At 42.1% G+C, this 17078-nt stretch overlaps 2 protein-coding genes across 2 annotated transcripts in view; one reads left to right on the top strand and one right to left on the bottom strand.

Moving 5' to 3' along the window:
• LOC139773410 (uncharacterized) overlaps positions 1–17078 on the bottom strand; it is a 511404-nt gene that overhangs the window by 54446 nt on the left and 439880 nt on the right. The gene's annotated exons all lie outside the window — the stretch shown is intronic.
• Positions 13074–16881, top strand: LOC139773409 (ornithine decarboxylase-like). Its single transcript, XM_071707843.1, has 8 exons — positions 13074–14346; positions 14834–15058; positions 15153–15229; positions 15303–15475; positions 15559–15859; positions 16113–16352; positions 16441–16649; positions 16751–16881. The coding sequence occupies exons 2-8, from the start codon at positions 14875–14877 to the stop codon at positions 16782–16784; spliced, it is 1218 nt and encodes a 405-aa protein (XP_071563944.1). The 5' UTR covers positions 13074–14346; positions 14834–14874; the 3' UTR covers positions 16785–16881.

Raw genomic sequence — 17078 nt, 5'->3', positions numbered from 1 at the left:
TGCGACGAGAATCATTTTTAATATCTGGTAACGTCAGCTGCAACGCCAGTCCTTCGAACTTTGCCCGCCGCTCCTTTCGAGGTCTCCTACCCTCTTGCCCCCTTATGCTCGGTGAATTGCAAATTCTCCGCAAGGAGTTTGTTTCCGCGATCTTCTCGCGCTTTCCGTTCTTTTTCTCGACGGGCAAGTTACAATTGGGAGGACACCTTACTTGATATTAAATTCCCGTGACAGACGGCTGCGAGAGTTCGACGTATTCATTTCGTTTTGCATAATACGCGGTTCGTGGATTATGATATACGGGTGCATTATCGTAATGTGAAACCCGCGTTAAGCTATAGCCGTTATTATGTCTCGTTTCTGTCACGTTGAAAATTCCCAAAGGGGAAAATTTTACGCAAACTCATCTACCGAAATAAATTATACAGACTCTTTGTAAATACTAATCATATGACCCGTAAGAACAATTCTATAATCGTGACGTGGAAGGATCAAGCGGGTCCAAAAGAGAGTGATTTACGGCACAGCCGCAAATACGGCGGGTGTCCTTCGATTTTTCCGACGACAATTGCCCTCCGGAGAGCACGGAGAGCTTCGTAAAACCGGAAGTAAAGAGCCGTGGCTCGAAATGTCACGGGGCTCATTGTTCATGAACGCGGCGCGGGCCAATGGCCCACGGCGTGCCATCGGACCGGAAACGACGGGGTCCCGGCCAACTTTAGCCGCGAAACTTTTCGGATTAGTTCCCGCTCTGCCCGACCGCTATGCTGAAAATTTGCTGGAGGAGTAAGGTGGCTCCGCGCCGATGGATTTTAGGACTAGCACGAATATGGTCCCGCGCAAAAGTGGGATACAACATTAGCGCTCGAAAACCCTCGGAACGGAATGTACGAAGTGTGCCAATAATATACAGAATACACACACATGTATAAATCGGAAATATAATAGTTATATAAATAGATAAAATTTATTTGATTTCCAATAAATCTCGATAAAATCTAAAGTTATTTTAATAAATAAGCGATCTCGTCATGGTTCTCTATTAATATTCACGGATATTAATAGAGAAGGAATAGCGCGCGGGAAGGCAGGGAGGAAACAAAAAATTACGTAGAACAGTATAATCAACGTGACTACCTTAAATTTTTTTATATCAAGCTACTTTTCTTAACCTTTTGCTCTCAACCATGAAAATTAGAATGCTATTTCCATCATCATTATAAAACTTTCCCGTGCTCGCGCTCTCTCTCCCTCTCCCTCTCCCCCTCTCTCTTTCTCTCTTTCAGTTTGTTCAATAACAATCCTATTCTCTTAAGCTTTGTTATCGAGTTTTACAATAAAACTCCGCGCACGTAGCTCCGACAATAAAACGTATTTTCACTTCCGCAGGTCATTCCATTATATTCGTTAGTGTATATAACCGTCATTTTCATAAAGGATAAACGGACGCGGGAGATTCCTAAGCTCATGCTGCATTCACGTATTTACCAGCTAACTGGCCGGCCGACTCGCTTTAAAATGGCGCTTAGCCTGCGGCCAGTCGTTCTTTGCAATGGTTTCTAAGGGGAGAAAACGAGGGGTCAAATAGGGCGGAATATGGCCATCCTCTGCTAGAATAGTTTCGAGGAAAATAGGAGAAAATGACGCGCTTGTACATACGAAACTATCAACATGTAATTGGAAATGATATTTGGTTGCAAAATAGAAAATTGGAAGAAGCGTAACTACAAAATTAAAAATCAAAAGCATCTAATTTCTAAATTAAAAACTAAGAAAATTTTAAGCAAATAATTTAAAAATCATTGTAATATTAAACAAAAAGTTACAATTTAAGCTGTCTATTATAATATCGCGCGTAAAATAATAATAAGAAATAAAAATCGCATAGAAAATATTCCTCTTTGTATTATAAGCGCATAGAAATGTAAGGATTATATAAAAGAGCTGTAATAACAAGTGAATTAATATAGCGATAAAACGATAATCAACTCATGATAGTAGATCTGCTTTTTGCAAACTATAACTGTTCACACTTCAAGGAAAAGAATATTATAGCGAGCAGAAAATAGCAGTTGAAAAATCTACCGCTTGTCGAAGATCCGTTCGAGGAATAATTTACTCGCGCATATTGCATTATCGGAGTACATGTTTATCATTTAGACCGAGCGTATATATGTATAACGGACTAGCATGTCCGGCCTATGCGATACGGAGAGCGGGTCGCAACTCGTTGACGTAGACCGTGAATTAAACCCGAAGAAGAAGTCGACGCACGTTCCGGGAACACCCAGTCGGCGGAGTGGCGGATTTCCTGCACTCGGACGTGTACAGGCGACGTCGCGTCGTTTCGACCCCCCCCCCCCCGTCTCTTTCTCCCCCGGTGGGAATGGCTCGTGGAATTTGAATTTTACAGTGGCACAAGGGCACTCGGTTGACCCGCGCACTTTCCGGGTGGCTTAAAAAGCGTATGAAAAGAAGAAGGAAAGATCGGCCTGAGTTTTAACTTGTAAATCCTGGTTCTTATTCCTAGATCGAGATAAAACAAATCTCCGTTTTTTTTTTCACGACCTTTTCTAAACGATCCTCCTAAAATGATATTCTTTTCACCGTTGAGAAATTACAGGAAGGTATATGTAGGTATGTATCTTCTTTTCACGTGGATTCGAGCGAAAGAACAGTATTCGATGCTTCGATAGCTTGAGCCGAAAGTTATTTGTTGATGGACGCACTCGTTTCGAAAGATTTAGTTCACCGATCGAAAAATTTTCGTCTCCCTCGCGGGACTCCTCACGCATTAATCAACGTCAAGCGTGCGTCTGATAACATTTGTCGTAGGGCACGGCGGGCGCTATGAAACCGTTCCTTTGATATTCGTTAGTACGTCATGCGTAATATTCGGGGCGGACGGCCGATGATGGATTTGACGCTCTCGCAGATTGCCGCATAGCGCCGGACAATGTCTATGTATTTTTTATATGACGAAAAACATTGCAATATATATTACGCCGCGCCGCGCTCCGCGCTGCGCTGCGCCCGGTCGGGCCGCTATGCTCACGCGATACGTAAAATTGCACGCGTTGTTGGCAGCTGTCGCCATCGACCAGCCATCCCGCTGTCGTCCCGTGTTTTTGACGCGACCGATTCGGCCGATTCGCCCGGCCGATGATAGTCGCCGATTGATTATTTATCGATCCGCTGTCGTGAGCATCAATTCGTACGCGGGAATATTTGGCACGTTTATCCGCCGTGTTAAAAAATCCGAAACGCGCTCGCGTTTTACCCTCTCGACCTGTCGCGAGGTTCTCGATATACCGGAATTTAACAGTTGATCGTTATGGCGAAACGTGAAATAAAGTTGAAGGGGAAAAAAGGAAAACAAAGGAATAGATCGAGGAGTAGAGGAAACAGTTATGGACCGGAGAAATCGTAACGACCGAGAGAGGATTGATACTTTTAAGTTTCTTGGACACATCGGGCGGCGCGCACGTGTGCGTGTGAGCGACTATTGTTGTCGAAGAAAGTTGGACGATAAATCAGAGGAACAGTCGTGTAGCGCCGTTAATAGCGCACCGAGCGCAGGTTACGCCAGCTGCCGATCACGTTTTGGGAAAACGTCGGGGAGACGTAATCGCAGTTTCCGCGCGAGTTCGCAGCAGTATTTCCGCGCGCGCGCGTACACGCCCTGGGCGCGGCCCGGTCCGCGAAATAATGAAGATCCCTCTCTTGCGAAAACGCACCACGTTTCCCGCATGAATATCCTGTCTCTCCCGGTCCCCCGTCATTAAAAAGGCTTAACGTATACTCTCGGCTTAGAAGAGAACAAGCTAACAAGGGCAGAACTTGGCGCTGGCAAACGGAACTTCCCCCCCATCCTCTTTCTGCCGGTAGTATACGTTTTACGTTTCGGGGTATAAAACTCCCGGCTGTTAAGCCGAGTTCAGAACTTGTCGAGATGCCGGCTGGGAGTCGAGAATGGTACAACGTGATCGGGGTGTGTGCGACGGACACCATTCGCGTTCCAGCGACAGCTTGGCAACCACTGCAGGCGGCGCATGCCTGCGCAAACCTTAGTTGCCGCTAAATTAACCGCTTCCACCCATCTCTTCGCGGTTGGTATCATGTTTCTCATCTTGTTAACCTTGCGTCGCACTTTCTCCGAAAAAAGACAACGAACTTAATTCTCTCATGTCCAAAAGTTAAATTTACGCTGCACCTATATCGCATGTATAGTATCAAGTAATATCTTCTTGCTCTTTTTACTTAAATTATTTCTTTCGCGAGGGACTTTGTTTCGAATTGGATTTATTAAGTCCAATTTAATTCATCTCCGGAATGATATCTGAAATATTCTGAAGATTAATATCAACGGCAATCTGAAACAAAATTCGATATTAACGCTTCATTAACCCTCCAGTGCGTGGGGTATATTTTTTACCCTACAACAGTTGGTAAAAATTGAATTCTGGACTCATTTCAATTCAGGACCGATTATTATCGAAGAAACATTAAAATTAAAGTTTTAATCTATGTGTAATAATAAATAATATTAAGCAGAAGACAAAAAATATTAATTGGTTTAATATTTCTAGCATAAAATAATGTGAGGTGTAACTTACACCCCACGCGCCCTTTTACGTTTCAAAATTTTCGCGCGCCCACTGGAAGGTTTACGGCTTATTTTTCTGTCTTCGAAGAAATTCCGAAATAAGGAAAAGAAATAAAAGTACAGCTCTGATAGTCAGGTTTCTCAATCATCCGAAAACCGCGCAACATACACGCGGTCGATCGAGGGATCCCTAAAACGGCGTGAGCGGCATGCTACGATATATTCGCGGGCTAATTCAACGTTGTTCCCGCCGTAAATCGCGTGACTCCCGACGACTTCTTGGATCAGCGTAATAGGTATGTCGCTCACGTACACTCCGAATGCACAACACCGGTCGGGGGGGGGGGGGGGGGGGGGGCACGAGGTGGAGCACAATAATCGACGCCGCTTCGAACACGAAGCCGTCCGGGGTAACATCGATCTGAGATTACGCTCGTCGCGAGGGTGCGAACGCTCCCTTCTTTAATCACGCGACGGCGCGAGCGACAACCTCTGTGGAAATCCTTTTAGCACGACGACGGGAAATCAGCGTCCAGCATCTGGTTTTGTGTATCTTACACGCGTGGCATCGCCGCATCGCGCGGTAAAGAACGCTCCCCAGTAACGCAGAAACACGGTTGTTCCCCCGGCTCGGCTATATTTACAATCAAATATTTGCTCGGAGCCACCGAACGAACACGCAAACACCGCCGCGCACCGGCCGAGAATTAAAATAGAGAAAAACGTGTACGCGATACTTGTAACTTCAGATTCGGCTCGGATCAAGTTATATCGGGTCGACCGGGGTTGAATTTTTCACTTGTTTTTCACCTTTTTTCCTCTTTTTTTTTTATTTAGCTTTAGCGTATTGATTGCGTATTTTTCGGGCTTGTCATATTCAATTCGTTTCTCCTCGTGTTTCTCGCAAAAAATATCGTTTTTAACTTTATTTTTCGTACGCGATTGTTTTATATTACTCTATTATTCTACAAATAAACTGTCCTTATAAAATATTGAACAAAATTTCGAGTTGCTCCGAAAGTAAGCAATATTCGTCTCGCCGTTCGCGTAGATTAATTCAAGGGTGACACGAATCGTCTGCTGAGGAATTACGCGGACATTGGGAAAACCTTCACGTCGTCGACAGCGAAAATTCGAACGCTCGACGCCCGTCGCGGATAATGTCCGATTTGGTCGGTCAAAGCCGACGTTTCAGCTTATCCACCTCGACGGGCGCCCCCATCCCCTGCTCCCACTAGCCCAAAACGCGGGTTTTCGTTCACCCATACGTACAAACACACACGACGACTGCGCTCGGAAAGACAAGAATTTCGATTTTGCGGCGGTGAGCCGCGGCTGAGCATGCGAATTCGTGAACGTTGTGCCGGAAAACCCCATCGTCACGGTGAAAAGCCCGCACGAATACGGCGGTAGGGGGACACGAATTCGAAGAATGAGTGGGACGCGCAGGGGAAAGAGCGAGTATATGGAGGGATAGAGCCGGGGCGCGTAGAGCAAACGGAAGGTAGAAGGTGTCCCACGATAGCCACGTTATCCACGTTTGGAGGGTCGTGAAAACGGGCGAGATGGCCGAAAACAGGACGAAAGCAGGAGGAGAAGGAGAAAGGGGAGAGGAGGAGGAGGATGTTCGATGGTTGGTGTACATCGACCGTACCCACGGAATATCCGCACTATCCTGCGGAAAATCGGTTCCGCGCGGCGCGGATGGCGGGTGGGATGCGGGTGATCGGCGAAGCGGAAGGCTGATCACGTAGACGGAATTCCGTGGCGCTCCCTTACCGCGCGTCGAACTGAATTAAACCAATCTCGAATGGAGGGGGGGGGGACGGCAGGAGGGTGGAACCGACGGGCGCGGATTTAAATAATTGAAATAAACTGCGATTCGGCACGCCGTTACCCTTCGGAAAAAAGGGTACCTTCCCCTCCGACTTAGTTTCACTCCACATTTTCGAATCCCGACCCGAACGATCGCTCGTCCCCCAACCGCTATCGCAAAGTCGAAACTTCTTCAATCAAGCTCGATCTGCTTTCATCACCTTCGCTTGTTTGTGTTTTGTAATTCAACGCAGGATAGTTATGTTCGATATACTGCAGTGCTCGCGATATGACTTATACAATAACAATCAAATAAAGAGAGAGATATGATATTTATCGACGATTTATACACATTTTCAAGTAAAGTTTTGTATTTAAAAATGGAAAATAATTATTAATTACTGAATAATAGAGCAACAATGGAGAAGAGAGAATTTTCATATACTGCGAAAAATACTGTATAACGATTATTTGGACAGAGGTGGCTTTTTCTACTGTATTAACAAAACGCGTTGAACCTTCATCGGAAGTTTATAGCGCGCGATTCGTTAGCGAGTTATCTATCCGAGATTATACACCGTCGGGCTGGACGTTGGGAGAAATGCTGATATCCGAATTTATGATCGAACCTGGAAGCCGGTATCTCGTTCAATTTTAGTACGACCGTCCCGATTGATGGGAGTATCTATAAAAGATTTCGATTTCGCTTTATTACGCGCGGTACAGAGTATCGAACGAGTTCGCGTGCAATGATCCAATCAGTTAATATTCGGAGAAGCGGTTAGTGTATAACGAGAATATATACATCGGACTATTTCAGAATTTCATTCTCGCTAAGTATAGGCTACCTTGCAAACTTGTAATTTAATAATCATTTTCTATGTACCTCGCGTTTTCGTAAACTGGGGCTTTTAATCGTCAATATTGAATAAATCTCAACTTTTTTCAGCTTCGCGCGAGAAGTCGTCCTCGAATTTAGCACAAAGACGCCGGGAAGATTTATGTCAGACTTTACTTCCTTCATTCGCGAAAGTAGCTCAACGTTCGAAGAAACGTAACGTATTTCCTTTATCTATCCGCCCGTTTATTTTACAGTTTATATCTGTATCTGATTAATAGGACTTAGACACAAGAAACTCATGTAAAACTTCATTCCCCTCTTTTACAACGATTCCCTCCGTCCCGCCCTCTACTCGTTTATTCGCTTTTTCGACCCGGTGAACCGTTTTCTCCGAGCGATCATTACACTACTGGAGTTACGACCCGTTTATTCACCATAAAGACGGGAGGAAGAAGAGGTTCGCTTCGCGGAAAGGAAGAAATAAAGACCCCGCCGACTTTCCCCATTCCCGTTTTTCCTTTCATTCGCGAATTCGTAAAAGATAAGACGCGAATAAGGCACCGCAGGAAACATCCTATCCCACTTTGATTTTATATTGTCATCGTTTCGCGAAATGGCAAGACCTCTTTCTCTCTCCCAATTTCGGTAGACATGAACGACTGGCGAGACTCGCGAAGTATAATTCAATTTCAAATAAAACCACTATAACCATAATAAAGGCTTAGAGCGAGGACCGACTAATTTATCGCGCGCGACGTAATCACAGATTTACACGGTGCTTTCTTTGTCACGCAATAAAATAATAAGTAGAAGAGCTATTTCTTCGATAATAATCATTTAGATTTTGCGTGTTAAGCTCTTGGAAAAATTAGATAAATTTCTACTGAATTTTGTATGCTGTGTTTTATACGAGTATAAGCATTTCTAGATGCAATATTATATTTCATTTTGCAGTATGCATTGTTATGAAAAGATTTTCACATTATCAATCCTCAATAATAATTAATCCAGTAGCTGACGGCCCGAAGGCGAAGCTAAGCCCGCTCAAAGTGAACGAAATCATAATTCTCGGTGAAGATTAAAATCAAAAACCTGTCAAAAGCTCGAGGTAAATTTAGATGTTATATCAGGCACTTGCAGGTCACGCGATTTCATTGATCGTTATCCCGAATGTAATGCGCAAAAATCATGCGCATTATACGAGAAGGACAGGATTTCACGAATTGCGAGATAATCCACGGGAATCGGAATGAGAGAGAGAAGCAACGTTTTTTATTCCACGAGCGGAAAAGGGCTGGAAGCGAGGGAGAAGGGAAAAGAGCGGCACCCCGAATCTCTCGTCGACGAGCGTTATCGCGAACTCGTTAAAAATCCCTCCGGACGGGATATTCTCCGTTAAAATCCCTCCGTGAGGATTCCGCCCTTGCATTCGTCCGAAGATTCATTCCTCATTCTTCGCGGGCGCCGGTGCCGCCGCGCGCCGCTCTCTCGTGGACGGTGACGTCCGAAAAAAAAGCCGCCACCTTAACGTCGGCCTGGCCCTCTCGCAGGAAAGTTATAAGCCGGCGGATTATAATGGCGGGACGATAAGAAAGGGGCAGTGAGAAAAAGGCAACCGTCCGACCGAACGGGAATCGCTATTAACCCGTCGCCGCCTTTCTCGGAATCCCTCGGGATCCGGTGATTGCAACCCGGGAACGGTAGGAAGTTCGAAAGTGAAATGTGTGAAAAGAGCAGATTGATAGACGCAAAAGGGCGTGGAAAGGGGAAAGTAAAAAAGGCGCGAAAATAGCAATTAATCTTACAGTTGCGCGTGATGTTTAACCCTTTGCGCCTCGTCTGAAATTAAAGGAAACTGCGGCTCGAGTGAAGACTTATCCTGTTTGTAAAACAATTATTTTATAATTTTTTAAGGGCGTGAAATAAACGACGAAGAGAAGAAAAACCGAACCAAACTGCGTCGTAATGTAGATGTAACTAAAATTTTAAAATAATAACGCCGCGAGAATATTATTAAAATGGAATAATTTATAAAATACATTTAGAAAAATACAAACGGTATAAAATATTGTACCCCGCGAATTGAGTATTGAAACACAAACGGGATGCAGAGAAAAAAGGCGAGTCGCAAAATTAATAATCTGTCTAGACGAGCAACATTCCGGAATTCGCGGTTTAATAATTACTACTAACTTAATAAAAAGGTAATCTACGGATTTTCAGTTAATTCGCACGCGCGCGCATTTGTGTCAAAAGGACCGCACGTGAGTTAATTAAATCGGGGAGACTAAAGCCGAGAAGTATCGGTTCATCGCGCGGCCGTGCGCGCAATGAAAACGTTGCACGCGGAAATTGCACATGGCCAATTTCGCAAAGCATAGGTATCGATTTCCGTAAATTAGAGACGAACGTAACGTAAACATTTTACGGGCGCCGGACGATAAGGCCGGTGCTCTCGATTTCGTTAATGCCTTCGTCCGGAATGGCGAAACCTTCGTCGTAATTGCGAGGCAAAATGATTTTCGATTGCCCCCGCCAATTCTGTCCGGCCATTAATTACCGCGCGATGTTGTTTCCAACCCTCTGTACACTCCCGTAGGAGTGTGCAATTAGACGGCGAGACATCATTAACGCGAGGTGTTAAAAGGTACATACGTTCGGACCGCGTGATTTCCAGTAGCGTTCCCTTATGTTTGAAACCAAACAAATGTATATTCGTATTTCAAAGAAAGTAAAAGAAAAGGTGATGACGAATATGATGACAGACCCAATAAACATCGAGATTGTAGATTATAGCGATTGAATTCACTAGATTAGATTTATCGATATACATACGTAGACCAATCAGGTTCGATTGGTATATTAACCGAGCAAAGTGAAATTGTGGGCTTTATTGAGCAAAACCACCGTTTTTTACGCCTTGATTTGTATCGGTTATTGACTCGTGTATATATATAGGTTATTTCCTAATAGAAGGCTTTATAGCGCAGATAAAGAGATGATTAAATCAACATCATATTATAGGGACATGGCTGTAATTGTGCAATGTAAATGAGCGTTTCCAGATTCGTATAAGCTTAACGAAATTTATCTCGCGAATTTAATTGATAATTTAACGGATATATGCAGACGTCATATTAAATTATTGCGCTATAAATATGGCGGTGGTATCGACGTCGGTAATTGAATTACGACTTATCGATTCTCCGAGAGTCAACGGAATTTCCTAACCGTGTCTGTCTGACTTGAACGGAACGTTTCTATTTGCGGTGCAATCGATCGGATGATTTGAATATAGCGTTGGTCAAACAAGCTGAATGTTCCCTCGGGAATTGAGCAGCAAAGCGTGTCTATCGTTATCAAGATGGGGAAATTCATTTAGAAACCGATCGCAAGAATGTGGGAAAATAGAACGCAACGGAAGATAGTTCGCATTACTATCAAAGTTAGAATTAGTTGTTGAAACCCACTTTCCGCCAACTATTTTACGCTAATGCACCAAGATTAATTCTATATATGCAATCAATATTCAAAACAATTATATTTTATTCTAAATTTATACACAAGCATTTATTGTTACATTTATGTAATAATATGTACTATTATACATTTATATCACGAAGCATTGATCTTCCAATTAGCTTACTTTAATACTTTTATACGCATAATGAGTAGAATCGATATGCTAAAAAAGTGTATTCCATTTAAAGCAAAGTGCAGTTGCGTCTTGCAAGTGCATCGGTGCAAAAGTGTACTCTCTAAATCTAAATCAGTGAATAGTCACTGATTCACACAGCATTATTTACTGATTCAGATTTAGAGAGTAATCAATGGCAGAATAAATTATATAATGAAAATGTTCTCTACCACTTTTCTCTATCTTGATTTAAAAAAGAGCTAACCCAGGCCAGTTACTAGAATCACTCTATATATAAGATGCCTCAATCTTATAATCTTTTAATCGCACATTCTTGAACAAACGCGAAGAAAAGAAACGAAAATATCGAGACGGCCCGGAACAATCCCTGAAGGCAATATCTCTCCCTGTCTGAGCGTCGCCCTGTCTGAATCTCCAAACACTTGAAGGGAGAAGAAGGAGGGAAAGAGGAGAAAGGGAAGGAAAGGAGGAGGGATTGTTCTCGCATGAGCGATTTTCTATTTTACATTTCACTCGACCGAGTCTGTCCGAAGAAACGCCACGCGACGTTGGGCGCCGTTGTAACTTCGCGAAACAACAAAATTGCTCGGTCCGCCCATCTTCCGGGACTCCCCTGCCCCCCCCCGGAACGACTACCCTCATACTCGATCGCGCGCCGCGACCGAGAAAAGTTCTTCAAGTTGCTCGCACCACCTTGGCGCGCTTTTCCAGCTGCAAATCCGATCCCGTGGGTAGTGCGGTGAAGTTTTCGAGGTTAGCCCCCCCTCATCCCTGTTCGCCTTCTCGACCTCCACCCCGACCCCCTCTCGCGCCACCGTCTTCACGTTTCGCCGCGAAACGTAGCGGCGGTCGTGCCAGGAGAAAATTATTTATAAACGTCAAAACAGCGGGGCCGCCCCCATTTGCGAGAAGTTGTTGCGGCGTGAAGGGAATTCACTCGCCGCAACTCTCTCCGCCACGCGGACATCCTTCGCGGAATTTCCGCACGAGACTTGCACGCGGGCGAGGGCGTCCTCCCTCACTCCGCCCGTTCGGCGAACATGATTAGTCGCCTCACCGACGTGAGACGGTAATTTACGAGCACGAAAAGCGGCGGGATACGACAAGAAAGAAGTCCGGGGCACCGGAAACAGTGATTGCCGCGGAATATTGAAACTGCACGGAGCAATTCGGTATGATTGCCGTTGCAGACGGTCCTCGAATTTATATTGGACGCGTCCACCACGTAAATGTATATATTCGTAATTTTACGTCCTCCGTGTTACAAGTGGCAAATAAACGCAAAATTTATATACCCTGTAAACCAAATTACGCTCGCTTAGGAGCGTGAAACGGGAAGGCATGAAGAATAACGAACTCTGGAAAAATTCTCGTTCTCCATTATTCACGAGGGAATAGGCATGTCACACGCCGACGTGCCATAAATTCAGTTATTTTTACAAACTGTAAACAACAAATTTTATTTAATATAATTTTGAAAGATAACGCGAAATCTGTGCCGCCGAGAATAAAATATACGCAGCTTCTGTGCCGCGTGCTTTCCCCTCCTCTCCTCCTCTTCCTCCTTTATCCGCCCCGTTGCAGTTTATTTATATTGCAAACATAAACGCGCGAGACAAATACAAAATTTGTTGCGTCGTTGCGTCGCGCGACGGACGTTGCGGCCGTTTTATCTGCGATAAAAACGGTATCGGAGGAGTATCATTCTATCTGTCACACGTACGAACGCGCCCAGCATTATGTCGTAAGTCTCTCAACACACGGAGCGGGATCATACACAGAAATTACACATATATTTCTTCGCGGCCCGTAAAACCCACCCTAAATCATAAACTCGCCGCGACGTCTACGGAGGTACTTTGTTCGATAGATCGTATAACGAGTACATCGCGAACACGCGCCTCCAAAGTTGTGCAACGCTGCTCCGCAAAATGGTACAGCATCCGGGATCTGGGAAATTTTACAAGTGCGTTATTCGAGCCGAAATTAGCATATAATTATTTGCCACGCGCTTTTCCTCTGTTCCTCTGTTAAATAAACTATTATGAATGTATTTGAATTGGAAACTTATATGCAAAGGATTGCAAGTATTATTAATGATTCTCTGGTATTGCGATTTTATCGTAATATAACAATTAAATCTTAATTTTAAATATTAATGCAGTCTAATCTAAAGTAATCTAATCAGCCGACTGTAGGAGGGGGTAGATCCGGTTACCCTTTCGGCTACCCTTAATTCAACCCTGGCGCGAGACCTCTTATGTAAAGCAGATTTATGACGGCTCGACTAGGCTATAAATACATTTTCCGTTATAGACCATGAACAGGTGTTTCGCGAATCATAAACGTGCGTCGCCCCGTAAATCCGCGAACGCTCGCGCGTACATTTTCGCGCGGCCGTAACACGCCCGCGCGCGCGAGCTCGCCTATATTCCTTTGTCCCCGTAAATCATAAATTTATGTTCTCGTCGACTGCAAACATATTGCATTTCGCCGCCCGAGAATGGACGTCCCGTAAATTGCCGCGCTTCTACACGCAACCGCGCGCACATTCGGCATTCTATCCCACTTAACTCCATCACGCCGAGGAAATCTTCCTCCAAATGTAGCTAATTAATCGTGTTTCACATCAGAGCCGTTGCACAAACAGTCTCGATTAATATGATATCAACAAAAACTCCTTTCTGATTTCTGCTTTTAATTATGAAAGGCTTTTAATTTAGAATTTTCTTTTTTTTTATTTTGGAAATAAAGTATCACAATTAGATTGGACTATTTAGAAGCGCGATAATAAAAAATTAGTTGAACATAATATTCTTCCACAGAGCGTGTGAATGGCACTAATTATCGAGTTATTCCTTAACAGCAAATTTTTTTATCCTCTAAGGATACGATAGTTTTTCCTTCGTTGCGTTGTAGTCATTAGTGTAACAAAGCTTCCATAAACGAAAAACGTTGTCGCAACACATTGGCATTTTAAAAGTCCTCGGTTATTATCTAATCATGTCACAGTCCTCTTCAAACTTCAGACTCGTATAATTAGTTTGTCCGTAAAGTAGCGCTGTTTATTCTCCGCTAATTATTGCAATTATTACAGAAATGCTAATTATTGCAATTGCAGATAGAACAGAACCTTCCAAGAGTGAAAAGCGTAAAACAGACATATAAGAAGCGTTAAAACAGGCTGTAAAATTTACTTATTTGTCTGTCTTAACGTAGTTGTTTCGTAAAATTCTATTAGTCGTTCAGTTTTCATACAGTATTAGTTAGGCCATAAGTGAGAAAACAATATATATATATAAGGAGGTCTCGCTTGCAACGTGTGGATTATTTCGCGTTTTAAATTTTGTTCCGCATGTATATATGGTATACAACATTTTTGATAATTTTGTCCAACTATAGAAGCGCTGCAATTTATAAAATACAGTAAGTCAACTTTTTATATTTATCCGCCCATTATAATTTTATTGTTACAATTTTTCTATTTATTTTAGATAGAGCTAAATATTCGAACTTTTAAAAAATGATGTATTAAAATTAAACTATGGTGATATATTTAAAGCACTTCGAAATAAAAAAAACACATTTTCGAGAATTATTTCTCACGGAAAAACAATAATTTTATAGAATTTTTAACATCTTGCAACCTTGAAACGAGGGCTTTGAGATGTTCACATACACACACACACACATACATACACATACACACACACTTTTCTTCATAAAATTAACTAAAATATTGGACAGTATTTAAAAAACATTCTATAACAATTTGTCTTCAAAATCAAAATTTATATTCGAATTTTAAAATTTAAATAACGTATAAATACTTGCAGCGCGTGTCGCTTTATCAATTATTAAAATATAATTTGTGCTCTGTCAAAATAAGCAATAAATTCTTTAATATTTTCAGGAAGTTTATATTGAAAATTTCATTCTAATACACGTTTTAACATGGCACGATTTACGTTTGACGAAATAAAAATCTTTGAAGATACAAAGGATGATATGGACATCATAAAAACAATAACTAGCATAGAATGCCAAGAAAACGCTTTTTATATCGCGGACATTGGTAATGTCATACAGAGACATCAGGAATGGATCGCCAAGTTACCCAGAGTTATCCCACACTTTGGTATCGGGATTCTTTATTTTTATATTCTCAATAATGCACTCTCTCTTATTACGACATGGATTTCTAATACTATCAATTTTATTTTCAACCCTAGCAATTAAAGTTAACCCGGATCCAACGGTGATTAAAGTTCTGGCAGCTTTAAATGCATGTTTCGATTGCGCATCTAAAGTAAATTTTCAAATCTTTCTTTAACCACTTAACAAAAATATTTAAAAATAATTGTGCTCTCTCTCCTCAACAGAAAGAAATAGAACAAGTAATGCAACACGGAGTACACGGCGACCGAATTATTTTCGCGCACCCTACTAAGCATCCGTCTCATATAGAATATGCTAAGAGAATGAACGTCAAGCAAATGACGGTTGATAGTGAAAACGAGCTGTACAAGATCAAGTATATCTTCCCTGAAGCTAAGTGAGTAGAGCAATGCAATGGGATATATATTGGCAACCTGATTTCATCAATTTACAAATTTACTGAATGTCTCCGTGCGACAGGGTAGTCATACGTATACGTTGCGACTCGAACAACACGCCAGTATCATTGGGATACAAATTCGGTTCCGAACCGGACGAGGAAACCGTGCGCTTGATACAGCTCACGAAAGATCTAGGTTTGAATTTACACGGCTTTAGCTTCCATGTCGGTAGCCCGTGCGAGGAGCTCGAGGCTTACGCCAGAGGGATCGCGTTGTGCAAACAATTAGTTACCGTCTCCAAGGCAATCGGGTGCGACAAGGTGCAGTTGATCGACATCGGCGGTGGATTCCCGGGCGAGAGTGGAACGGACGTTGACAAGGTATATAAACATACACATACCTATAGTTACTATCCGATAACCATCATCTTACTTTTATTAGAAGTTAGATTAAAACGTTAGACATGAAAGCACTATTATACAGACATAAATAAATCAAACAAAATGAGGTTTTCCAAGTTTCTAATAATAAAAAATCGATTTTAAATGGGCTTGTAACGCTAAATAAAGTTTTGCGACATCTTTATCCGCATATTTCTTTTTCATTAATATATATTTATGGTAATTTCCGCAGTTCGTCAGTATTATCAATGATGCGATACAGGATCTCGATCCTAGCATAAGGATTATCAGCGAACCGGGGAGGTACTACGTAACTTCCAGCTTCACTTTAGCCTCGTATTTACATTCCAAGAAAATAATTCCGAGGGACGGAGTAATGATGAGAATGTACTACATGAACTGTGGAGTATACCATTCCTTCATAGAAGAACTGTTAGGCTTGCGAGCTAGAGTACCACAATTACTTTTCGAGGTAATCTTATATTTCGTTTTCTTATATTCCCGCATGTACAAAAGGGATTCATAATTAATAAGAAGCAATTATTAATCTATCGTCGTAGCCAATAAGCGAAGAGAAATTCCTATCAAACATATGGGGACCGACCGCCGACTCATATGATTTAATTATCAAGAATGTGATGTTGCCTGAGCTTCAAATAGGTGATTGGTTAATTTGGAAAGAAATGGGTGCTTATACACTATCTATATCCTGCACGTTCAACGGGTACCCAATCCCAATTGTGATTCCAATTATTAGGAAGAGTCAATGGTATTAAAAATGAAATAAGATATATAGAGTTTATAACATCACTATTATTTTTTTATACGATCTCAAGTAGCTTGTATAAATTACATTGTTAATGTTTTCAGGGACGACTTTAAAGCGCAAATTGACTCGATGTAGGAGCCTGTTTTATTTTCAAAAATCCATTAAATAATATAATTTGACGAGAGTAATTTAATGAATAAATCCTTAACAAAATTTAAAGCTGTTCCAAAAATGGAGTTAAGTGTATTATAGATTTAATTATATGTCCCTCAAAATCTGTCCCTTTAAGTTATAAACTGGTTGAGAATAAATACAATAGTTGAGTATGAATTATGTATACACGAATCTTCGCTAACCAAAATTTAAAGGAACAGAAACAAATAAACAGTTCTATTAATAACTATTGTTATATTTTCATGTATTTTGGCA

Source organism: Temnothorax nylanderi, unplaced genomic scaffold (genome assembly GCF_030848795.1).
Source record: "Temnothorax nylanderi isolate EJ_2023f unplaced genomic scaffold, tnyl_v1.0 TNYL_tig0061_pilon, whole genome shotgun sequence".
In the NCBI taxonomy this organism is placed as follows: Eukaryota; Metazoa; Arthropoda; class Insecta; order Hymenoptera; family Formicidae; genus Temnothorax; species Temnothorax nylanderi.
This window is presented reverse-complemented; position numbering and strand designations above follow the sequence as displayed.